The 25,580-nt window shown below is 39.9% G+C and overlaps 1 protein-coding gene across 2 annotated transcripts; it reads right to left on the bottom strand.

The window, feature by feature from the left end:
- Window positions 1–286: 286 nt before the first annotated feature.
- On the bottom strand, window positions 287–24,798 carry LOC116986148 (transcription elongation factor A protein 1-like). Of its 2 annotated transcripts, none has more exons than XM_033041346.1 (10): window positions 24,552–24,798; window positions 22,208–22,270; window positions 20,532–20,637; window positions 12,764–12,851; window positions 10,311–10,441; window positions 8,511–8,567; window positions 6,253–6,407; window positions 4,694–4,840; window positions 4,198–4,269; window positions 287–1,271 (listed from the first exon to the last, which is right to left on the bottom strand). In XM_033041346.1, exons 1-10 carry the CDS (start codon window positions 24,618–24,620, stop codon window positions 1,263–1,265), a joined length of 897 nt encoding a protein of 298 aa, XP_032897237.1. In that variant the 5' UTR covers window positions 24,621–24,798; the 3' UTR covers window positions 287–1,262. The 2 variants fall into 2 exon arrangements, with proteins under 2 accessions (XP_032897237.1, XP_032897238.1); XM_033041347.1 differs by lacking the exon at window positions 24,552–24,798 and adding an exon at window positions 24,041–24,524.
- Between the last annotated feature and the right edge of the window lie 782 nt (window positions 24,799–25,580).

The raw sequence follows: 25,580 nt of genomic DNA, 5'->3' as shown, positions 1-25,580 counted from the left end.
TGGTGAATTGAGTTAAGGGCCTGTCCCACTTGGGTGTCATTTGCGCGTCACGCAGATGGCGCGCGAAGATTTTGTGGCGCGGGGGGGGGGTAGCGTGCGCCACTGCCTATGTCACCATGCGCGCGTAATGCGCATCATGACGCTAAATGATGTCGCGTAAATGGGACAGGCCCTTTAATGTCAACTATGTAATTATCAAAGGGATACTTCTCCCAACCAACAGCACTGCTGCCTTGGGTTCATTACTGGAAGACATGGTGAAAATGGAGGAACCCAACACAATTAGTCTACTTCAACGTACCAATTTTATAGAATGTTGCTTCTCAGGAACTTTAAAAAAACATTGACATACACAGATAGCATATTAAAAATCTTAATCAGCTGAACCAATATCCTGGTTTAAAGTGCAATTTTCTACAAATTTGTTGCACTTGGCCTAGATCATTTTACTGTAGCTTGTACATTTTAGAATGGTGACATATACGTGTAAACAAAAGGTTTGAGAAGAAATAGTTCTAACCTGCAAAATTGCAGGGAAAATATTTTTTAGGAGAATTAAACATTTGAACCGAGAACCTGCATTTTTACATAGGAATCAACTGGCTTGTTTTAAAAGACATGTGGGAAATTACAGAAGAAAATTTAATATGCTTTTTTGAATTTAAAATGGATTACGGCAATTAAAAACAATTACATTTAACACCCAAAAATCTTTAGTGAGTTTTTCCAAGTACATTTCACAACCAATACAAATCTTGCATGTCTCACAGTAACATCAAATACTAGGAATGCAGTTGTGGTAATGAAGGAAATCACTGATTTTTTTTTTTGCAATTAAAACACTTTCTACAGAGAATATTACAATATTTGAAAAAAATGAGAAAATATAAAATGAAGTTGTGAAATTTACAAATATGCAAGCAATTGAGTTGCTTTGAACCGTCATCACATTTTAAATAAAAAGTGATCTAATAGATCCATCTGATGCTAACAAAGGCAGATCATCAAAAATTAAATTATATAGTCTAAACCTGAAGTGCAACTTGTTGTACCATACAATGTGTAATTAACAAAATTATTCAATTAGTGTCTGCACAATTTTAGAATACTCAGTTTGTAGGGAGTGTAGTCGCATCAAAGATTGTTTACTTTACAACAATGTATGTAGCAAAATGATTAATTTAATTTACATGATGATGCTTTAAAGTCAGAACTTTCATTTTCTGATCCAGGTGTCTTCAACATGGTCTTCCGAATATCTATTAACAGAACTAAGAGAAGATTATTGTGAGATTATTTCCCCTGGCAATTATGTCACATCATAGAGGATCTGACATGGACAACACACGCTGCCGCACTGGTGAGTAAGGCAAGGCAGCGCCTTTACAACCTCAGACAGCTGAGGAAATTCAGAGTATCTCTGAGGATCCTTCAGTGCTTCTACTCTGGGGCTGTAGAATGCATCTTGTCCGGCAACATCACAATCTGGTTTGGGAACTGCTCCGCCCAGGACAGGAAGGCTCTGCAGAGAGTAGTGCGTTCAGCCGAACGCAATATGGGAACTACACTCGCCCCCCTGCAGGACCTATACACCAGAAGGTGCAGATTCAGAGCCAGCAACATTATGGGGGATCCCTACCACCCCAGCAATGGACTGTTCCAGCTGCTACGGTCAGGCAAACGCCTCCGCTGTCATGCTGTGAAAACAGAAAGGATGAGACGGAGCTTTTTCCCCATAGGCCACAGGACTATCTCACCGGGGACTCATTTACTGTTGTGTTGTGTCTTTTTAAAATGTTTTTTTTTCTAACATGTAAATACTGATTCTGTTCTCTTCTGTTCTGTAGTTTTTGCTCAATCCACAGGCATTGCCACTTTCATTTCACTGCACATCTTGTATGTGTATGTGACAAATAAAGTTGACTTGACTTGATGTCCTTTATGTATTAAAATTGATAATAAATTAAGAATTACTGCATTAGAAACATATTTTAAGCCTTGCGTACAAAGCAGATCTCTTGTAAGATGGAGTTTAACTCTTCACCATCATGCTTTTATTACACTCAACTGAGTGCCTTGGTTGGAGCCGATATTCAGCCATTGAAACTTGATAGCTGCCAGGCATCAGTCGCAAAGGGACAAGTGGCACTACATCTGTCATTCAGGGACAGTTTCTTCCTAGCTCTCATCAGACAACTGAATCATGTTACCACAACCAGAGAGCAGTGCTGAACCACTGTATACCTCTTTGGTGACCCTCTGACTATCCTTGATCGGATTTTGCTGGCTTTACCTTGCACTAAACGTTATTCCCTTAACACCGTATATGGCTCGATTGTAAACATGTGTTGTCTTTCTGCTGACTGGATATCCCACAAAAAAAAGCATTTCACTGTACCTCGTCACACATGACAAACTAAACTTCAGAGACCACCTGTGAATACAGCACCATCTCTGGGGCAGGACAACATCCTGCTGCAGTACTGAAGTTGCACAAGCATTAACCCCACTGCTATCCAGCAGCATTTATTGCCCAATAACATGCTCACTAGCTTAGCCTGGATTTCACCTGGTCAAGACCACATTGCGGCCTTAGCCTAAATATTGACTTTGGCATCTGACATTGGACAACATTTAACTAATTGTAGACACGAAATGCTGGAGTATCTCAGCGGGACAGGCAGCATCTCTGGAGAGAAGGAATGGGTGACGTTTTGGGTCGAGACCCTTCTTCTCAACCTGAAACATCACCCATTCCTTCTCTCCAGAGATGCTGTCTGTTCCCCTGAGTTACTCTAACATTTTGTGTCTATCTTCAGTGTAAACCAGCATCAGCAAGTGAAGTCAAGTCACATTTATTTATATAGCACATTTAAAAAATAAGTGCTTTACATTTGTTATAAGAATAGTATAAACAAACAAACAAACTACATACATATAGCCCTCGCTCAGTGGACGTCAGGAAAGGCTTGGGAGTATAGATAAGTTTTTAGTCTTGACTTAAAGGAGTCGATGGAGGGGGCAGTTCTGATGGGAAGGGGGATGCTGTTCCAGTCTAGGAGCTGCAACCGCAAAGGCGCGGTCGCCCCTAAGCTTATGCCTAGACCGCGGGATATTCAGCAGCTCCTTTCTACACATTTAACAAAGTGTGACATGTTGCAACAAGCAAAATAACTCGGAAGTGGGAAATCCCCAACCCACTTAAATCTCTGAAATATGGACAGTTCCTATCATTTCAACTTTGTAAGGAAATTCTAAATAGTTTAATTTCAATACACCCAATTAAATTGATATTACCAGGGAGGGTGGGACTGAGGGCAAAACATGTCAAAGACAGGATTGTAGAGGCATTACCAAGCTTACGTGATAGAAATTCATGAAAGCACATTTGGTTTCCCGATAATCAAGTGAAAGGTGGAACAATGTAATAGCAGCAGGTGGGGGTGGGCAGGAATACATGGAATAAAATACAAATTAATCAGGGGACAAGCAAATATTTAGAGCTTGAGACAAACGGCAGTGAGGGACTTGTGAGGGACCCTATAATTTTCAGATTAACTGATTTTCTGCATGTTCCACCACCACCAAAGACACAGAATCCCATTGCAGGTGTGGGGGGGGTAAAAATTGGGTCAGTGGAATTTGGGGTACCCTGATACATTATGGCTTCATCTTTCTGTTGATCATTGGTCTAATTGTCAACAATAAATGCTTACGACCGTTGTGTAAATACCGAGGACTGTGAAGGTTATCACACTGTGATGAAGAGGAGGGAATGAAAGAGTTTCATTTGGTCAAGTTTGGTTCGTAAATTAAACATGGAGATTTGCTGAAAAACAGAAAGCAGTCACATTTAAAAGAGAATTTTCACAGCAGAATAAAGTCTGGGAAAATTCTTTTTTTTAATTTGACCGTTTTCGGTTTTTCAACAAATCTCCATTTTTAATTTATGAACCAAACTTGACCAAATTAAACTCTTTCAGGGGGGTTCCACAAAGATTATTGGATTACAGGAGCTTTGACTTTGTTTAAAATGTTTGCATCAGGTTGATTTTTGTATCCACAAAGCTGCACTAAGCTTACTCAGTGCAGGTGACACTTGGGTTCTGCCCTGGTATGGCTGCCAGATACCCAGCTCTTGTGAAATGTTACAAGTTCTATTCCACACAATCTGCACAATTGGGAGTGAACACCTACCTTCCATCTATTGCCACATTCATTGCAAAAGACAAACGTTGTCATAGGTTCATCTGCACTTCGTGTTTGGACCTGGAGAATGACGAGAGAGATTATACATCACAAAGCGGGTTTTTCCATAAATGGGGAACGTTTCGACTCTCTCGGGTGATAACACTATCAACGTCAAATTAGTTACCACCCGCCAAAAACTGAATTGTAACTCAGCAAAATATTAATTATATCAACTTATTTTGAAGGATTTTGTTTTAATTCTGGACTAGCATTTAACTTGATTGTATTTGTGAACAGTATGATTTCATAGGGTGCAAATAAAAGTTTTTCAACTGTTCAGTTTTGTTTAGAGATAGACAAACAAAATGGTAGTTATTATTAATGTACATCAACGAAGCTTGCACACGATACTGAAATGAGATGGGCAGAAATACTTAAGCCAATATAATAAGCCCCTCTATGCGCCAGAGCACATTCATTTAATTGGTTCTTGCACTGTTACCTGTGTGTATGTGCAGTTATTCTTCTTGCACTTTCCGCAAACAAATAAATCGGTCTCGCTGCCGCTGGTTCTGGCCATCTGATGCTCTCTGATAGCTTCATTGGTTAAAGCCTTCCGAATCTCCCTCAACTCATCACTGGCCATTTCCTTTATTTTTATTGGAAAACAAATAAGTCCAATAAAAATCTAATTCAAGGATTTCATAGCTTTCTCTTAAAACAGTGGCTCCAAATGAAGAGTCAAGACTGTTTTATTGTCATATGTCCCAAAAACAGAACATAAATTCTTACAGCAGCACAACAGATATGTAAATATAGTACTCTTATAAAACCCATAATAAACACACGTATAAATAATGCCCCCAAGTTTATGTAGTTTGGAGCGTATTTAGAGTTTGTAGCGTTTAATAGCCTGGATGGTTGCAGGGAAAAAGCTGCCTCAAATCCGGGATGTTAGTTTTCAGGCTCCTGAACCTTCTTCCCTATGGCAGGAGTGAAATGAGAGCGTGGCCAGGGTGGTGTAGATGGTTACATCTGATGATGCTAGCTGCCTTTTTGAGGAAGCCAGTTAAAAATAATCTTTCAATATAAAAATGTAGAATTCCAAGCTATAACATACCAGAAGATGCTTTTGTTCTTAAAATCGGACACAGAACTTACCAAAGATGTCTAGTTTCATTAACAGTTTACAGCTGAACAAACACCTACCAAGTCTAATCTTGTCATTTCATCAAGCTGCTCAGCTAATACTGGTTAAAGGTACATCAAGCAATAACTCACTGTGGTTCAGTACCCAGCCAGACCTACTACTGTCCTGCAACACTTTACCTTCTCTCGTGCGTGATAACTGATGACTTATTGACTGCCTGGTGCACATGCAATTATTTTGAAGAGGCTGGCAACTCCAACGCAAAACTCCAAAGGTCTGTAGCCCAACATGAAATAGCACTGGCATCTTGTTAGATAAGACAGAAATAGCAGAGGTTGATAATCAGATAATTCTGACTTGTGAAAATTGTTCAAAGTATAACAAGATGGAAAGATGCAGAAGGTTTGGCTTGGAGCTTTTTGAGATGTTTCTGCTGCACAACTACCACAATAAATTGTAGACAGAAGGAACTGCAGTTTCTGCTTTACAAATCAGTCTGAAGAAGGGACCTGACCTGAAAGGCCACCTATCCATGTACTCCAGAGATGCTACCCGAACAATGAGCAAGATGCCAGATAAGAGACTCATAATAGTATACAATTTACAATGCAGCAGCAACACCTAGTGGACAGATGATTCCTTATGGTTTAATCGTGAAACATCCTGTTATTCTAACAATGCAAGTTAAATACACAAAACAGTACAATCCATAATTATACTTGATATTAGCAAAGTAAAATTTATTGAATAATATTATTGATTTGAATCTGTGCGTCAGTCAATTTAGCTTTTCTGCGGCAAATAAAATGAAGCTGGGACTAATGACAGTTCCTGGCACTGCCCGGAAATATTTTCTACTTTGGAAATAAAGTTTCATGAATTAAACAATTGCAGCAATAATATAAACTTACCTCAGCTGTCATCCTTGCAATCTGCTCTGCTGAAATATTCCCACACAGAACATTTTTCCTTAAATTGGGGTTCTTTGTGTCCTTTAAGTTGGCTATCCTGCTTCTCACGCGGTTTTTGTATTTCATGTCTGTGTTGCTCATCTCTTGGAAGACTAGTATCGAGTAAATTAAGGAATCATCATCAAAAACTGGCACCTCTACTTATACAAGTCCAATGTAAATCGCTTCACCTCGAGGAACGTGGCACACGGGGAAAACTTAGGCAGACAAACCGACAAATGCCATTTATTCTCATGTGATTTTTGGTTTGAAAGGCAAACCACATGTGACCATCCTTCCTGCTCTTACAAATATCAGCTACAATACAGCAATAAGGGCTGGGAATTAGTATTGTGAGCACTTAACCGCAGCCCCTTCCTTCAAAAATGATGTGGATACTTTGTTTAGTTTAGATACAGCGCGGAAACAGGCTCTTCGGCCCACCGAGTCTGCACCGACCAGCGATCCCCTCACAATAACACAAGCCTACACACACTAGGGTCAATTTACACATATCAAGTATACAAACTCCAGCCAATTAACCAACAAGCCTGTACGTCTTTGGAGTGTGGGAAGAAACCAAAGATCGCAGAGAAAACCCACGCGGTCACGGGGGGGGGGAACGTACAAACTCCGTACAGACAGCATCCGTAGTCGGGATCGCACCCGGGTCTCTGGCACTGAGGCAGCAACTCTACCGTTGCGCCACCGTGCTTAAGCTTACTTCACCAACTCTACCTTTTATAGTTTAGTTTAGAAATAGAGTGGAAACAGGCCCTTTGGCTCACCAAGTCCACGCCGACCAGTGACCCTCGCACACTAACACTATCCAACACACACTAAGGATAATTTACAATTATATAAAGCCAATTAGCCTACAAACCTGTACGTTTTTGGATTGTGGGGAAAAAAAACAAAGAAAACCTACGCAGGTTACGGTGAGAACATACAAACTGCATTCAGACAGCACCCGTAGTCAGGATCAAACCCGGGTCTCTGTCACCACAATAAGCATCATAGATCTTTATTGGGTCAACGTTGATTATCAATTGATTGTTGTAAAATAAGATACATTTCCTTGCAACAAAACACAAGTATATAATGTTGATATTACGTATTAAACACTCAACATCTATGAAGAGTGAAGTCTCATTACTACAGTACAATATATATATATATAAAACAATTTTCAGCTAAAAACGTTCACTTTGTCAATTTACAATTATATAAACATAATTTACAACTTGCCCCACTCTAATTATTCCTCCTCCTCCCTGGTCCACTCAGGCAGAAGGTACAGAAGTTTGAAAGTGCGCACCACCAGCATCAGCAACAGCTTCTTCCCCATTGTTATCAGGCTTCTGAAGGGTTCTTCCATAAGCTAGGGTACTGTCTGATCCACCTCTAACACCGTACAGACAGTACTCGTAGACAGGATTGTACCCGGGTCTCTGGTGCTGTAAGGCAGCAACTCTACGGCTGTGCCACCGTGCCGCCCCTTTGCTCTACCCATTGTAGTCAAGTTTGACTTGGTTGATTTAGACAATAGGTGCAGGAGTGGGCCATTCGGCCCTTCGAGCCAGCACTGCCATTCAATGTGATCATGGCTGACCATTCACAATCAGTATCCCGTTCCTGCCTTCTCCCCATATCCCCTGACTCCGCTATCTTTAAGACCCCAGCTAGCTCTCTTGAAAGTATCTAGAGAACCGGTTTCCACCGCCCTCAGAGGCAGAGAATTCCACAGACTCACAACTCTGTGTGAAAAAGTGTTTCCTCATCTCCGTTCTAAATGGCTTGCCCCTTATTCTTAAACTGGTTCTGCAATCTCCCAACATCGGGAACACGTTTCCTGCCTCTCGTTTGTCCAAACCCTTAATAATCTTATATGTTTCAATAAGATCCCCTCTCATCCTTCTAAATTCCAGAGTATACCTATGTATAGTATTATCTGGTTTGGTTGGACAGCATGCAAAACAAAGCTATTCACTGGACCTCGTAACACATGGCAATAATAAACATAAATATAAAATAAATTTGTCTAATAAAAAATAGTAAAGTCAATAAAACTGTCAATCAAGTTCCAATGCATGCCGTTGTACGGAGGCAGTTCTGAACTGTGGCTCTTGGAGTGTTATTGCAGAAAGTCTGCCATTTGAACACCAAGCGAACAATTGTATGTTTTTTGCAGGGAGACTGAGGGAAACATAAAAGGATATTTTCTTCAATCTGTGCTGCCATGTGTTCACAGTCAGTTCCGATTGCAACATAATCATCTGTAATCAAAACACAAATTGAGAAAGTGAATACTCCAGATATATGTATTTCAGTAGGAAAATAAAATAACACAAGAGATTAACTAGTGCAAAAGGGTCTTACATCCAGATTATGGGCTCATTTTTCCTTCACAGAACTTTAAAAAAAATACACTATCTACATTGTTCCATATGCACGGCCCAAGTCAACCTCTAATTTAACAATTTGATTATACTGTTTTTTCGGCTTTAATGTTTCATTAAATAATGTTTCCAAAGTAATGCGTTCATCACTTTAACTCTCCAACTCACTCCTACCTACTTCAACCTGTCTACAGCATTGTACACTATTCCAAGGGCCAATAACCTTCCGCAATCTCAGATTATATGTCCAGTCTTCTTTCTCGTTCCCACCTTTCAAAACTTTCACAGTTCTTCCAGTAACGTTAATAATTAATTAATCGTCTCATATTTAAATCACCCCATAATATACATAGGCACAAGGAACTGCAGATGCTGGTTGACAAAAAAAAAGAAAGTACTGGAGTAACTCAGCGGGTCAGCCAGCATCTGTGGAGAACGTAGGTAGGCGACGTTTTGGGACGTCTTCAGAAGAGTCCCTTCTAGTCTGAACAAGGGTCCCAAACCAAAATGTCGCCAATCCACATTCTCCAAAAATGCTGCCTGACCCGATGATTTATTCCAGCACTATCTTTTTTTACCCCAAATAATACATGTTGTTACTCACCACCCTTGTAGATGGCTCTATCACCTTTGTTATTCACTCTCTTGCCTTCTGTTCCATCACAAACATCCAACTTCTCTGGAGCCTAACATTTTCCCCAGTTCCTTTGAAAAATCATCAACATTAATCCTATTTGTCTCCTTAAAGTTACTGACTATTCCCAGCATCCTGTTTATTGTCAACATTTATAGGTTTTGTACAGTTTAAGTATATTTTTGCAAACTTTATGCATGGACTTATTTTCAAATTATGTACAGTATTATCAGCAAACCCTGGATACATTATACTCGGTCCCTTCATCTAGTCACAAATATATAATGGAAATACACAGAGCCCCTGTACTAATCGCCGAGCTTCAATGTTACTTACAGGTTTCCAGCATTAATTCCACTCTGGATAAAAAAAATTGGCTAACAAGCAACACTTTATCCATGTTAATGTGTTACTCTCATCCCATGGGTCTAACTGAATGACTTTTGGAATTTAAAACATACATTAGTAACATCAAATACTCCGTACAGATCCTGACTTAAAACAACACCTGTCCAATTGCATCCAGATGCTGCCTGACCTGCTGAGTTCCTCGAGCAGTTTGTTTTTCACTCAAGATTCCAGCATCTGTCGTCTCTTGTGGCTCCAGTCCGGCAATGCACATTCATGACAGATTAACCACGGTTTGCTGTATACTATATTCAAAGATCGACTCTATCAATCCTGCTACTTGTAGCTTCAAAGAGCTCTTGTAATATTTTTAATAAATGAATCATGAGTGATAAACAAAAAAGGCTACTGTGAGCTAACATTAGCTGGAGAGCCAACATTTCATCTGATCATAGAACATTGTCCCTCTAAGCACTTATTACAAGTTTTACTTGAGTCTGAAGAAGGGTCTCGACCCGAAACGTCGTCTATTTCCTTCGCTCCATAGATGCTGCCTCACCCGCTGAGTTTCTCCAGCATTTATGTCTACCTTCGATTTTCCAGCATCTGCAGTTCCTTCCTAAACAAGTTTTACTCACTGTCTGTTTGCAGAGCAGCTGACAATAACTCTCTACATTTGTTGCGGACGGTATCACTGGTAACAGGAATAGGTGGAAATGATGTCATCTTTGGAGTTATGGGTGTTCTTTGTTCTGGTCTCTTACTGGAGCTACAAGAGATAGACATTATACTACTATTATACTATTTCCATTCAAATCAATAGTTCTATATTTTTTTTTAATCAAAGGTTTCATTCTTTGGGATGTTATACCGCAAATATACCAGATCAATTAAGATTTGAGTTCAAAGTTTAAGATCTGCTCATGAACAGCCTTCAAGCCGATTTAACATTTAAATCACAGTGCGTTATTTTCGCATGGTAAATGAATATGGTTAAGATTTGAAGAATTTTGGGCCAATCTAGGCAATGAATTGTAAATCACAATTCCAGTGGAATTACAATGAAAATCTAAATCCTTTCCTCCTCCACACATTCTCCCCAAAGTTAAATGGACTGGCCCACACAAACCGAAACGGATACCTGCCAGCCTGTTAATCAGTCAAGATGTGTGGCATCAAGAGTGTTTTATTGTCATGTGTCCCAGATAGAACAATGAAATTCTTACTTGCAGCAGCACAACAGAATATGTAAACATGGTATACTGTACACAATATAACAAACAAGAGGGAAAAAAAGTTCAGTGTGTGTATATACAGTGACCTCCATAATGTTTGGGACAAAGACCCATCATTTATTTATATGCCTCTGTGCTCCATAATTTGAGATTTGTAATAGAAAAAAAATCATATGTGGTTAAAGTGCACATTGTCAGATTTTAATAAAGGCCATTTTTATACATTTTGGTTTTATAATGTAGAAATTACAGCTGTGTTTATATATAGTCCCCCCCCCCCATTTCAGAGCACCATAATGTTTGGGACACAACAATGTCATGTAAATGAAAGCAGTCATGCTTAGTATTTTGTTGCATATCCTTTGCATGCAATGACTGCTCGAAAGAGGTCTGCGATGCATGGGCATCACCAGTTGCTGGGTGTCTTCTCTGATGATGCTCTGCCAGGCCTGTTTTGCAGCCATCTTTAGCTTATGCTTGTTTTGGGGGCTGGTCCCCTTCAGTTTTCTCTACAGTATATAAAAGGCATGCTCAATTGGGTTCAGATCGGGTGATTGACTTGGTCACTCAAGAATTGACCATTTTTTAGCTTTGAAAAACTGTTGCTTTAGCAGTATGTTTGGGATCTTTGTCTTGCTGTAGAATGAACTGCCAGCCAATGAGTTTTGCGGCATTTGTTTAAACTAGAGCAGATAGGATGTGTCTATACACTTCAGAATTCATTATGCTACTACCATCAGCAGTTGTATCATCAATGAAGATAAGTGAGCTAGTACCTTCAGCAGCCATACATGCCCAGGCCATAACACCCCCACCACCGTGTTTCACAATGAGGTGGTATGCTTTGGAACTTTGGGCAGTTCCTTCTCTCTTCCATACTTTGCTCTTTCCATCACTCTGATATAAGTTAATCTTCGTCTCTTCTGTCCACAAGACCCTTTTCCAGAACTGTGATTGCTCTTTTAAGTACTTCTTAGCCAACTGTAACCTGGCCATCCTATTTTTGCGGCTAACCAGTTGTTTGCATCTTGCAGTGTAGCCTCTGTATTTCTGTTAATGAAGTCTTCTGCTGACAGTGGTCATTGACAAATCCACACCTGACTCCTTAAGAGTGATTCTGATCCGTCGGACAGGTTTGGGGATTTTTCTTTATTATTCTTCTGTCATCAGTTGTGGAGGTCTTCCTTTGCGGTTTGCGATTAATAAGCTCACCAGTGCTCTCTTTCTTCTTAATCATGTTCCAAACAGTTGATTTTGGTAAGCCTAAAGATTGGCTGATGTCTGTAACAGTTTTATTCTTGTTTTTCAGTCTCATATTGGCTTCTTTGACTTTCATTGGCAAAACATTGGTCCTCATGTTGATAAACAGCAATAAAAGTTTCCAAAGGTGATGGAAAGATTGGAGGAACGACTAGGTGCTGAGAGCTCTCTTATACCTGCATGAAGGAGGCAATTAAACGCACCTGAGCAATTACAAACACCTGTGAAGCCATGTGTCCCAAACATTATGGTGCCATGAAATGGGGGGACTATGTATAAACACTGTTGTAATTTTTTCTAAATGGTGAAACCAAAATGTATAAAAATTGCCTTTATTAAAAGCTGACAATGTCCACTTTAACCAATTTTCTATTACAAATCTCAAATTGTGGGGTACAGAGGCAAGCACGCTTATTTTGGTGAGGCAGTGAAATGCCAGAACATGGGGGCAACATCAATTGACAACTGGCCAGTTAGTTATGTTCCAAGGAAGAGAAATTAACCATATGGAGACCATAGAGGAATAAATAAGCAATTATTTAATTTAATGGAATTAGTGCATTGAAGGATTTTTTTAAATAAATGTCTGCAATGACCTTTGCTCTGTGGAATCTGAACTGTTTTTGGAGGAAGTTGAACATTCTTTTTTCTTATCCTCAGCCTCTTTGTCTCCTGCTGGGCCATCTGCAAAGCATTGATTTCAGAAAACATTAATTACTGGACTCTTTACTGTAATGACTAATCCTGAACTTTAAATTATCATACCATATATATCAAAAAATCAAATGCTTTTTCTAGTTGAAAGATTACAAAAATCAAAAGACACGATACAGTATTCACTGATATATACTACCCATTAATATACAAAAATAATTTTATTTGTAAAGATTTATTAAAAATTATTGGGAAAGGCATTTATCTAAACTTTCCCTTGCAACCCTCTCCGGGCACTTTCCCTTGCAACTTCCACCCTACCAGCCGTCACATACAACAAATAATTCTCTGACATTTTCGCCACCTCCAACGTGATCCCATCACTTGCCACATCTTCCCATCTCCTCCCGTCTGCTTTCCGCAGAGACCGCTCCCTCCGGAACTCACTGGTCAATTTGTCCCTTCCCACCCAAACCAACCCCTCTCCGGGCACTTTCCCTTGCAACCGCAAGAAATGCTATACTTGTCGCTTTACCTCCCCCCTTGACTCCATTCAAGGACCCAAACAGTCTTTCCAGGTGTGGCAGAGGTTCACCTGCACCTGCGTAGGCTTGGCGATCACTTCGCCGAACACCTCCGCTCGGTTCGCAATAATCAACCTGATCTCCCGGTGGCTCAGCACTTCAACTCCCTCTCCCATTCCGAATCCGACCTTTCTGTCCTGGGCCTCCTCCATGGCCAGAGTGAGGACCACCGTAAATTGGAGGAGCAGCACCTCATATTTCGCTTGGGCAGTTTGCACCCCAGTGGTATGAACATTGACTTCTCTAATTTCAGGTGGTCCCTACTTTCTCCTCTCCTTCTCAGCTCTCCCTCAGCCCACTGGCTCCACCTCTTCCTTTCTTCTTCCCCACCCCCCCATCATCACATCAGTCTGAAGAAGGGTTTCGACCAGAAACGTTGCCTATTTCCTTCGCTCCATAGATGCTGCCTCACCCGAGTTTCTCCAGCATTTTTGTCTATCTAAAAATTGGCCAGCCAGCTATATATCTATTTTTATTACATGTCCAATTAACAACCAGATAAATTATGTTTAACTTCTAAAGTCACTTAAGTCATACTCAAATCAAACCCATAGACTTCCCAAAAAACACAAACCAGCTTTGAGCAAAAGAGAAATCAAAATCATGAGCTTTGCAAGCAAAATTGCATGACTAAACTTGAGAAGTCGATAGTTCTTGCAAATGAATACTTGATTTAATTTTAAAGTACGCCAACTAGTCTCATGCTTACCACAAATGACCCCCTTAATTCATGTTATCCAGTTTTAGTGACTTACCTATTGTATAAACTGACCCAGATTCAGTTATTAGCAAGCAACATGCCCTTTCCCCAAGTTCAATACATGAATATGGAAATATCTTTAGTGACATTTTGTCGCTAAAGATATTTCAACAGGAAAACTTAAGTGACATTTTGTAAATTTTAAGACATTTCAACGGAATCAAATTATTCATCTCATGGTGAATCTCTGGAATTCTCTGCCACAGAAGGTAGTTGAGGCCAGTTCGTTAGCTATATTTAAGAGGGAGTTAGATGTGGCCCTTGTGGCTAAAGGGATCAGGGGGTATGCAGAGAAGGCAGGTACAGGATACTGAGTTGGATGATCAGCCATGATCATATTGAATGGCGGTGCAGGCTCGAAGGGCCGAATGGCCTACTCCTGCACCTATTTTCTATGTTTCTAACATGCATTTTAACTGCTGGAGATAAACACTTCAACGCTGACAGCAATGCCCTTTGGAACGTCATTACAGTTTAGAATCTGTATATTTGATTACACTCAACTGATATGTTTCTAATTGACGAGGTATCAATTCCAAATGCCTATATATTTTTACAATTAAGATCAAGCTATTGTTTGCTTTACATGTCTGTGACATTCATAATAAGTAGCTTGCATTAAAGGCCAGGGTTATAAGTACTATACAAAGCAAGAAAAACAATGTTGCAACTTCAAAATAAGTGCAAGAAGTTCCACGAAAAGGCCAAGATCACCCTATATACCCAAGTTCAAAAATATTAGAATCGTTATTTATACTAGCAACATATATATCACCCACTGGCATCCCAATGTTAGCAATAACAAACATTAACTTTGCACAAAAGCCCCCAGGAATTATGAAGCTATCAATGTCTGTCACATGATAGAATTAAACAAATTATCTGCAAAGTTAGCAAAACAAATGCTCCCAAAAGGCACACAACTGCAAATGATGAAAATGTAGAAACATCTAGCAAGCCAGGCTGATTAGCATATGGTGCATTTGCATAATGATAGATAATAATAGCATAGAAGGGTGCTTGCTGGCTGCCCAAGACTGCTACCTGCAGTCACCTTACAAGGGAATTTGCTTGGACCAGATACAGAAGACAAACCTCAGTTGCCCCAAAAGCAGTGTGCTAGAGCCACCGCCCCAACACCATCCCCCAATACCACCCAACTATTGAAGCTTTGACAATTGACATAACCCCACAAGCAAATCTGCTACCTGAAAAAGCGATCAGTGTTTTGAGCTATTAAAAAAGCTGAATATTGAAAATGTTCACAGTTATAAAGACAATACCTCCAAGCCCTACTTTGCCTCAGCTTTCTAAACCCCATGGAAATTAAAGCGGTGAGGATTCAGCACCATGTCTAACTTGGTGTAGAATTGGAGACTTGCAGTATTCTGCCCTGTTGTGCAACTTCCACCTTTGCCTGCACTTGTGCAGAGCTCCTGCATTTATGCTAACTGAATGCCATCGGTGCTGTTTGGAACAATCAACATTTACCAGCAAGGTCCAGGCCATGTACTCTTCTCTAGAAATGAAATAAAGTCAAAAGACAATTTAAAGAGAGAACAGAATAAAGTACCCGCCAGTGAGACACATTACTTTATGGCTTTTATGCAATTTGAATTTACAGGTATTTATCTATTATTTCTTCTGAACAGCCTGTCATATTTATCTCCCCACAACTAATTATTTAATTAAGTGTTAGCAGTTTCTAACTTTACATCAAGCTAATTGATGCATGTCAAGCATCAAATATGTAATTTTATTTGCTTCAATAGCAGCTCTCGTTCTGTTCTAAACTATATTAAGTAACAAACCTTAGTGATATTCCTCAATATTATTTATATCATTAAGGTGTAGCTTACCATAACAATAAAATCAATATTGACTGTTAACTAATTTTCTGTAAAATTAAAGGGTCTCAAATTGGTTACAATCCAAGCTAACTTAGTAATCAGTACAGGGATACTATGCAATTTTAATATCTTATATAGACAATAGATGATAGGTGCAAGAGTAGGCCATTCGGCCGTTCGAGCCATTCACTGTGATCATGGCTGATCACCCCTAATCAGTACCCCGTTCCTGCCTTCTCCCCTTATCCCTTGACCTCCGCTATCTTTAAGAGCTCTATCTAACCCTCTCTTGAAAGCATCCAGAGAATTGGCCTCCACTGCCTTCTGAGGCAACAAACTCCGCAGATTCATAACTCTCTGGGTGAAAACGTTTTTCCTCATCTCCGTTCTAAATAGCCTACCACTTATTCTTAAACTGTTGTCCCTGGTTCTGGACTCCCCCAACATCGGGAACATGTTTCCTGCCTCTAGCGTGTTCGATCCCTTAATAATCTTTATGTTTCAATAAGATCCCCTCCCATCCTTCTAAATTGGTGTATTCAGTGAGGTGGGAGATTGCAACCTTCACGTGGTCCGCCCTGTTTCGACGAATGCAAACAACCTGGGGTGCACAAACAAATAAGATCAAATAGAACAAGTTTTTCTACAACTTTAGGCTGTGCACGCCATATACAAGAAGGTGTATCCAGTGTATACAAGCCCAGTCGCTCCATTCTTTCAACATTTGACAGTCCAGCCATCCCGGGAATTAACCTCGTGAACCTACGCTGCACTCCCTCAATAGCAAGAAGGTCCTTCCTCAAATTTGGAGACCAAAACTGCACACAATACACCAGGTGTGGTCTCACCAGGGCTCTGTACAACTGCAGAAGGACCTCTTTGCTCCTATACTCAACTCCTCTTGTTATGAAGGCCAACATGCCATTAGCTTTCTTCACTGCCTGCTATACCTGCATGGGACACCCAGATCTCGTTGTACTTCCTAACTTGACACCATTCAGATAATAATCTGCCTTCCCGTTCTTGCCACCAAAGTGGATAACCTCACATTTATCCCCATTAAACTGCATATGCCATGCATCTTACCACTCACCCAACCTGGCCAAGTCACCCTGCATCCTCATAGCATCCTCCTCACAGTTCACACTGCCACCCAGCTTTGTGTCATCTGCAAATTTGCTAATGTTACTTTTAATCCCTTAATCGAAATCATTGATCTATATTGTAAATAGCTGCGGTACCCCACTAGTCACTGCCTGCCATTCTGAAAGGGACCCGTTAATCCCTACTCTTTGTTTCCTGTCTGCCAACCAATTTTCTATCCATGTCAGTACCCTATCCCCAATACCATGTGTTCTAATTCTGCCCACTAATCTCCTATGTGGGACCTTATCAAAGGCTTTCTGAAAGTGCAGGTACACTACATCCCTTGTCCATTTTCCTAGTTTCATCCTCTAAAAATTCCAGAAGATTAGTCAAGCATGATTTCCCTTACGTAATTCCATGTTGACAGTCCGATCCTCTTACTGCTATCTAAATGTGCCGCTATTTCATCTTTTATAATTGACTCCAGCATCTTCCCCACCACCAATGTCAGGCTAATTGGTCTATAATTCCCTGTTTTCTCTCTCCCTCCTTTCTTTAAGGCATTTAATAAAAGGCTCCAATATCAGGATGTTTACTATGATGAAGTACCAGCCCAGATTTTGCTACAACAGGGCATTCTTGTGGTATCTGATTTATGCTTTAATTTAGACATCCTGCACTCTCCAGCTCAATGTGTCCATTAAGTTGCTGGAAGTGAACAGATCAACAAAGCTATGTAACCATGCGATCAGAACTGAATGAATAAATGGAGGGAGGATTGTAAAACAAATAGGAGAAGAACTAAGTGTAAATCAGATACACTAAAACCAACATGATGCACAAGAAGAGGAAGTATAAAATCACACTGTAATTAATGGTTAAGTTACAGTAATTATTGCACACACTTTATAGAACATATAATGCTTGAAATGACAGATTTGCATTATATCTTGCAAAACAGATTTGGCAAGCATAATCGAGAAGCAAATAGAATGTCTTATCAAAAGTAATAGCAAAACAAAGTGGAATGATAGGGATGACAACATCTATGGCTTGGCATTTAATCCGGCCCAGAGTTGCTGCACCATAAATAACAATGCTACTTCAGTCCAATTTTAAGGATCTTGTTTCCTTTAATCTATTCTCGCTGCCCATTATTGCCTTCCCACACACTCTAATTCTCCTACCACTCACCTCTAAAGCAGGTAACTGAAAGCACTCAGTTGGCCTTTCTGCACATCTTTGACGTGTGGGAATACCCAGTGGGAGGCCACGTAGTAAAAAAAGAGAACATACAAACTCCACACAAACAGCACCAGGGGTCAGAATAGAACCTGATTTACTGAAGCTGTGATATGGCTGATCTACCCACTGTACCACTTTGCCACCTCAAATAATCAAGCTCCAAGCAAATCCAACTGCTTTAGAAATCAGCACAATTAATTTGATCCCTTTATCTATAAAATAATCAATCTAGGAAACTGGGAGTTGATAACTCCAAGGGAAGGGGAGTGGGGAAAAGAGCCTCGATCTCCAAAAGCCCGAGCCTGATATTCCATGTTGCATCTAATTCAAATTATTTATGCTATCCACCTGCCCAAACCTCTTGTGGACTGTTTTGTTTCTTGAACCAACTGGCATAAAACACCAGTTGTAAAATATGTTACAATTCAAGCAAACATGCCTAACCATCCTACCAACTTATATATTATTGTTACCAGAGGACTTTTAAAAGAGAGTTAACTTAAACATTAAATTCACAAAAAACCTAAACACAACTTATTTTCACTGCAACTATCTTTTAGCAGTTTTGACCTGCTCTTGACTTCTGGACCTCTTCAATCCAGTGGTGGTTTAAAAATGATGCAAGTGCTTTATTTTAACATTTCACCTGAGTTTGCTGATGAGTGCCACTGGGAATGGTCTGGAGATTTTCAAGACGCCATTTTTGGAAGCAAGGTTTGCCTCACCAGCTCTATCCATGACAAGCATCACACAGCTGCTGTAGTTCGACAATGTCAGAAATCAGCCCAAGGAAACTTCATGCCTTCCCACAAAATAAAACAAAACAAAAAAAATGGATCCAACTTTTAAGCAGCATGCAGTGCAAATCTTTAACAGTAATCTCACCCCCTTGTGATTTACTTATCACTCATCCTCACTTGAAGGCCTTCAACTTTTACTGAGGTACAAGCAGCAGCAGTTGCCAAAGCTTTACTCGTGTGGTCACTGTTTGCGTTGGAGACTGGACAGGAGTTTGAATGCTGTTAATCCAAGATTATCACAGCCAAACTGATTCTCTCCATGCCAAATATCCACCACAAATTTTCCAACAGACAGTAAATAGTTAGCAATCAGGAGGTGGAACCCTGGGCAAATTATCCCCTCCTTAAACTGGAAATACCGAAATTAATTATGCATCCTTAATTTTTTTTTTTAAATCAGCAAACTCAGAATCCAGGGATTGAAATTAGAATTAGTAGTACAATAAATGGTGCAAATTAATAACTTTTTTAAAAAAAAGATGGTGCATTTTCTAAATAATTTAGAAGGTAATCAAAATTTTATACAATTCATTGTTCAGTCAAACCTTTCACAAAGTAATACTGGTAAAATATACCAGAAAGTATTAACATGAACTAGTTTCATATTAAATGTTAATAAAATGCACCAATAAAAATATAATAAATGGCAACACAAAAAGATTTAAGCACAATATTAACTGTTGCTAAAAATATCTTTAGAATATAAAACTAACCATTAGAACCTAAACTGATATGCACACACACAGGTAATTTAATATTTTGAGTAATGTAACATCGTGCTCATCACGACAAATACTTAACACTGTACAATGATTCATAAATAGGATGACTCTCATACTTAATTATTATGCTGCTACATGTGCAGAAAATCGGTCCTGATTGGAACTATATATTGCATGATTCAAGTTAAATGTTGAATTTAATTTACAACTGCAAATATACAAATTCAACATTAAATGTAATAAAATCCTGCATTGTTTTAAAAGATAAGAACCAAATTAGAATGGCAGTACAAAAAGTACACAGTGGCAAGCGGAGGACAAAAAGATTCGTCCAACAGGATCACAGGTCTTGAAAACAAACAATAAACGGAACACAAAATGGCCTAGTTAGTTGTTAGTCTTACCCAATTATTATTTGCATTTTACGATCACTAAGCTAGAATTATTTCCCTTTTTCCAGAATATTTTTCATTTTAATTAAGATAAAAAGTTAATTTTACAACTGAAATTCCTGTAACATTTACTGTCATTCAATCATGCACATATTAAAAATAAATCCATCGGGATCATATACTGCACACAACAAATATGCTTACTTATCTTTGTTGGTTTAAATGTACATTGTTAGGGCATACTATCTTTGATTAGAGCACTCAACATTACCTAATAGTTTTTTCCATGATTTGATGAGTGATTTGGCAAGTGTTGTGACTTCTTCATCTGTGCTTTGTTTTCTAACAGCATTCACAGACATCCCCACCCGTGTGGACTAGAAGGATGAGTAGATATTAATCAATAGCATTTTTTCTTGTTTAAAGTTCCATTAATTAAACAAAAATAGACAAAGTGCTGGTAACTCTAAGCTAAGGTTAGGCGGCATCTTAATGAAAGAAACATTTTAGCATAAACTCCTCCTGCAATCTTAACACTTGTAGATTATGAAAAAAAATCTATTCTCCTTGAATAGAAAAGTTATTTTTATTTTGAGAAATATCTGACATTGCCCTATACAAAAGATTGTTTAATAAACAAAATGGCCCAAAGGGCTGGATTAATAGGGAAAATTGTTAGGTTGGTAGGCAGATCCTACTTGGGCTAACATTATTGGAAAGGCAGCTTGGTCATCTGTGATGAACATTATGACTTAGAACAAGGTACAAGTATAATGTATAAGGTTATAGATAATATATTGGTCGTGGGAAAAGCAGCTATGAAGATGAAACAGTACAGACAACATAGAGAAGCAAAAAAATTAACAGATCGAGCAAGAACAAAAACATTTTAATGTGCAATATTAGTAAAAATTTGGCTAATTGTGTTTTGGATATATGCAAATAATTAGCAAAGTTGTAAGTTGTTGCAAGTATGCTGGAAAGTTAGAAAGTTTCACTGCTATGGGACTGGATTTTGAAAAGACTTCACCTGGAATACTGCGAGGTTCAAACCCCATAATTGATGCATTGGCCTTTGAGGTGGAACTGCATTAGAGATGGATACCAGACATTAATTTTATCCTACGAGGAAAGATCAAGCAAAATAGACAGATACTCCAAGAATAGAACAGGAGGATTTTTCATGAAGCATACAAGATTCTGAAGAGGCTTTACAGGATTAATCTAATACAAACATTCATAATTTAAGTAGACCAGCTTTGAGCAGCAGAATATTTCTACAGCAGCGAGTCAAAGCTTATTGATTTTATGTACTCTGGATTTGGTAGAAATCCACACTAGATTAAGTCAAATCACTAGTGGCATTGCATTGATGCTTGTGATGTAAATGATGCAAGGTTTAATGGATTGTGCTACATGACAACCTTTGTAGGAGCAGTACAGTCCTTGGACCATGTAGACTCTTCTGCCTGGAGAGTCTAAACTGGGAACAGGTACAAGGTGAGGGTTATTCTCTTTATTTAACTGTTATCGAGGAAACTGGAGATATGACAGGGAAATGGTATACAAGGTAGAAACAAACAATCTGCTAGAGGAACTCGGCAGGTCAAGTTACATCTGTGGAGGTAAGAAATAGTCCATGTGAATTTGAGATCAAGGTGAAAGATAGTGGCAAAGGGGTTGGAATTGATGAGTTCTGCAGGGGTGCAGGAAGCAGCACCAATGCAGTAAATGTTACAGTGAAGCGAGAACCAGAAGTTCTCCAGAGGTTTGGAACAGGGATCGTTCCAAGTAACCGGTGAAAAGGCGTAGCTAGGTACCCATGGATTTGATTTGAATGAAGTGAGGAGTCAATAGAGGGCAGAAGATCAGCTGAGATCTTATGAAATTGTAAAGCAAACTCAATATTGAAAGTGACCGACTCCTACTATTTATTTTTTTATTTACCTGCAAAAGATCCAAAGTCATTGGTATGCTTTTAAGCTCCTTCAATAAATCGATAGCACCATTCTGCAGAATTAATAGAGAAACATGGTATTAGTTGAAGTGGTATAAACCAAAAGTTTTTGTAGAATCACACTCTTTACTAATAGAAAGGATGTAATTTCCCCATAAATTACAATCATAAAATAAGAAACAATTAAAAGTACTGATAATAACTAAGAACTGAAAATGCTGGAAAGACAAAGCAGTCAGTCTTCTCTCAGCTTTTAGTAGCCCAGTTATAATCTATTGCTGGCAGAAAAGTTGCAGTGCTGCAGATAGTCAAGTCTAAGCAGAAAAACATATCCCAAAAGTATTTAATAATACAAACTGTAGTGTCTGTGACTAGCACCTCAAAAGCTACTCAGACCATGAATGTGTTATGAATGCATGACCTATGGACATCCATATATACTGACGAGCTCCCATCTTATTATTAAATTCAAAAGATTGACATGCATACAGCATCAGTTGTTTGGGGATTTTTTAATACATATACCACAAGCATTCCTTCATCCACATTCTCAAGTTAATCAGGCTTTGTCTTTCCTACACGAGTTTACAACATTAACCCTGGGACTGAGATTCAGTGGTACAGAAGGCAATGTTGTTTCAGCGTATTGTTGGTGGCCTTCATTCCCTTTGGATACTACAGGAACATTTCATTGTTTCGTTTAATGCTCAGCAAACCAATAGGTTACAATGCATCTAAGCAAAGGCTCTTTTTAAATTGATATTGGAACAAAGTCTACAATATTCATCTTTAAATATTCAACCAAATATAGTTAAATGCCCTCTTACAGAAAAGGGAAAGGTCAAACAGCATATTTTTAAAATAAAACTGAAACCCACAACAAATTCCCAAGCCTGTTTACACTGTGATGTCTGCAGCGGAGAACAATATGCACCATTTTCTACAATGCTCATCTTTGGCAAGGGTTTAATGATCACGACAAAAAATTAAAGTTGAAAATAAATCTAAAAGTTCTGTTTGCATAGTTTTTAATAATTAGAGCCATATATTTAATGCAGATGCGCAGAGGTGGTGGAGAATCAACTGCTTCAAGTTACAAGACACACACATCTCTAATTACCTGTGGTGTACCCGATACATTGACATAATTGCAAAAAAAGCTCACTGATGTCTCTGCTTCCTCAGAAGTTTGAGGAGATTCAGTATGACGCCAAATACTTCCTCAAATTTCTGCAACCGTATGCATGGTGGAGAACATACTGGTTGCATCGCGGCCTGGTTCAGGAATGGAACGCCCAAGAACAGAGGAGGTCGCAGAATGTGATGAACCTTGCCGCGGTCCATGACAGGTACCGATTTCCACACCACTGAAAGGATTTACATGAAGCACTACCCCGAGAAGCATCTAGCATCAAAGACTCACACTGCCTTGGCATTCTTTTCTTGCTGCTATTGTTGGAAAGAAGTAAAAGAGCCCGAGTACAAGAATCGCCAGGTTCAAGAGCAGCATATTCCAATTAACCATCAGTTTCTTGAACCACCATGCACAACCTTACTGAACCACTACAGTCTTTGTACTGCTGAAGCAAAACACAAAGTGCTGCAGGAACTCATCGAGTCAGGCAGCATCTTTGGAAGGAATGGACAGATGGCATTTCAAGTTATGATCCTTCAAATGTCCATTCCCTCCACGGATGCTGCCTGAAAGACAATGGAGACACAAAGAACTACAGTAGCTGGAATCTTGAGAAAAACACAAAGTGCTGGAGGAACTCAGCAGGTCAGTTCAGTTCAGAACTGACAATAAAGCAAACTGAACTGACCTGCAGAGTTCCTCCAGCACTTTGTGTTTTGTTTCAAGATTCCAAAATCGGCAGTTCTTTGTCTCTCCATTGCCATCACTGTCGTTGATCATAAGTACTTTGGTTTTTGTACCATGATCTAGCTTACTTAGAATAATCAAAAATGTACTGCATGTGTATCGCTGTTGCTTCTCCTACAGCAAGTTAAAAAATATATATATATTGTTCCAGTTCAGATGACAAATAAGCACCCTTGAGACTTATAATTCAGTCCAGAGGCATTCCAGTCCTAGGCAAGGTTCCTTGGATTGCATTCCAATAAATCCATAAGCATTAAAATTCAGCCCATAGGCATTCCCACCCAAGGTTTATTTACACTGCAAGCGTGGCACCATCCTTTGATCCCTAACAAAGTCAATATTAATGCGCTGTTCTGTCAGCCTTCCTTCCCCAGAGCGGGTTGTCCGGTTAGTGCTGTAGACATCACTGCGGCCAGGAGCCATCCCTAGCCGGCGCCGGCGCCATCACCCACCGTGTTCTTCTTCGACACCATCTTATCCATCTTCTTGGCGATGCGCACGATCTCCTCCAACTTTCCCATTACGTCGTGTGCTGTTGTTTTTTGAGGGAGGGGTGGGTGGGAGAGGGGGGGGGGCAAGGGGAAGGGTAGTTTCAGAAGGAGAACGGGACGCAATGGCCGCTCACATCAGCACCGGGAGAGAGCGCGGGCTTCTACCTCTCCTCCTATACATGGCGCTGGCCGCGACCGTTGGCCGGGCGCCGCCCGCAAGCGCTGCCGGGAGCTGTAGTCCCAGCCCGCGCCCCCGACGCCCCGCCCCGCCCGTCGCCCTCGCACCGCCGCACTACAACTCCCGGCGCGCACCGCGCCACCCGGCTCCACAGCCGCCGTCTCGAGGTGAGAAGCCTTCACTCGCCTCAGGTCGGACAATAATAATAATCATAATAATCATAATCATTCTTTCATAAGTCTGGTGTTCCGTAAAACCCGTCCAGGTCCTGGTGAAGTGAGCGGTTTTAAAGCTGGGTTTGTGGAGGCTGTGTTGCCCATGGCTACGGATAGAGTCTGCACTAACAAAACACTTATATTTTCATATTTTCTGAAGAAGGGTTTCGGCCCGAAACGTTACATAGAAACATAGAAAATAGATGCAGGAGTAGGCCATTCGGCCCTTCGAGCCTGCACCATTCGCCATTCAATATGATCATGGCTGATCATCCAACTCAGTATCCCATCCTTGCCTTCTCTCCATACCCCCTGATCCCTTTAGCCACAAGGGCCACATCTAACTCCCTCATAAATATAGCCAATGAACTGGCCTCAACTACCTTCTGCGGCAGAGAATTCCAGCGATTCACCACTCTCTGTGTGAAAAATGTTTTCCTCATCTCGGTCCTAAAAGATTTCCCCCCTTATCCTTAAACTGTGACCCCTTGTTCTGGACTTCCCCAACATCGGGAACAATCTTCCTGCATTAGCCTGTCCAACCCCTTAAGAATTTTGTAAGTTTCTATAAGATCCCCCCCTCAATCTTCTAAATTC

This window comes from Amblyraja radiata, chromosome 23 (genome assembly GCF_010909765.2).
Source record: "Amblyraja radiata isolate CabotCenter1 chromosome 23, sAmbRad1.1.pri, whole genome shotgun sequence".
Lineage (NCBI taxonomy): Eukaryota > Metazoa > Chordata > Chondrichthyes > Rajiformes > Rajidae > Amblyraja > Amblyraja radiata.
This window is presented reverse-complemented; position numbering and strand designations above follow the sequence as displayed.

Coding starts and splice junctions, on each gene's coding strand:
- LOC116986148 (XM_033041346.1), bottom strand. CDS start 24,620: ATGGGAAAGTTGGAGGAGATCGTGCGCATCGCCAAGAAGATGGATAAG. Junction 6,408..8,510: donor GGCAGCACAGATTGAAGAAA/ATATCCTTTTAT, acceptor TTTACTCGATAC/TAGTCTTCCAAGAGATGAGC. Junction 4,270..4,693: donor ATAACTGCACATACACACAG/GTAACAGTGCAA, acceptor GTCATTCTCCAG/GTCCAAACACGAAGTGCAGA.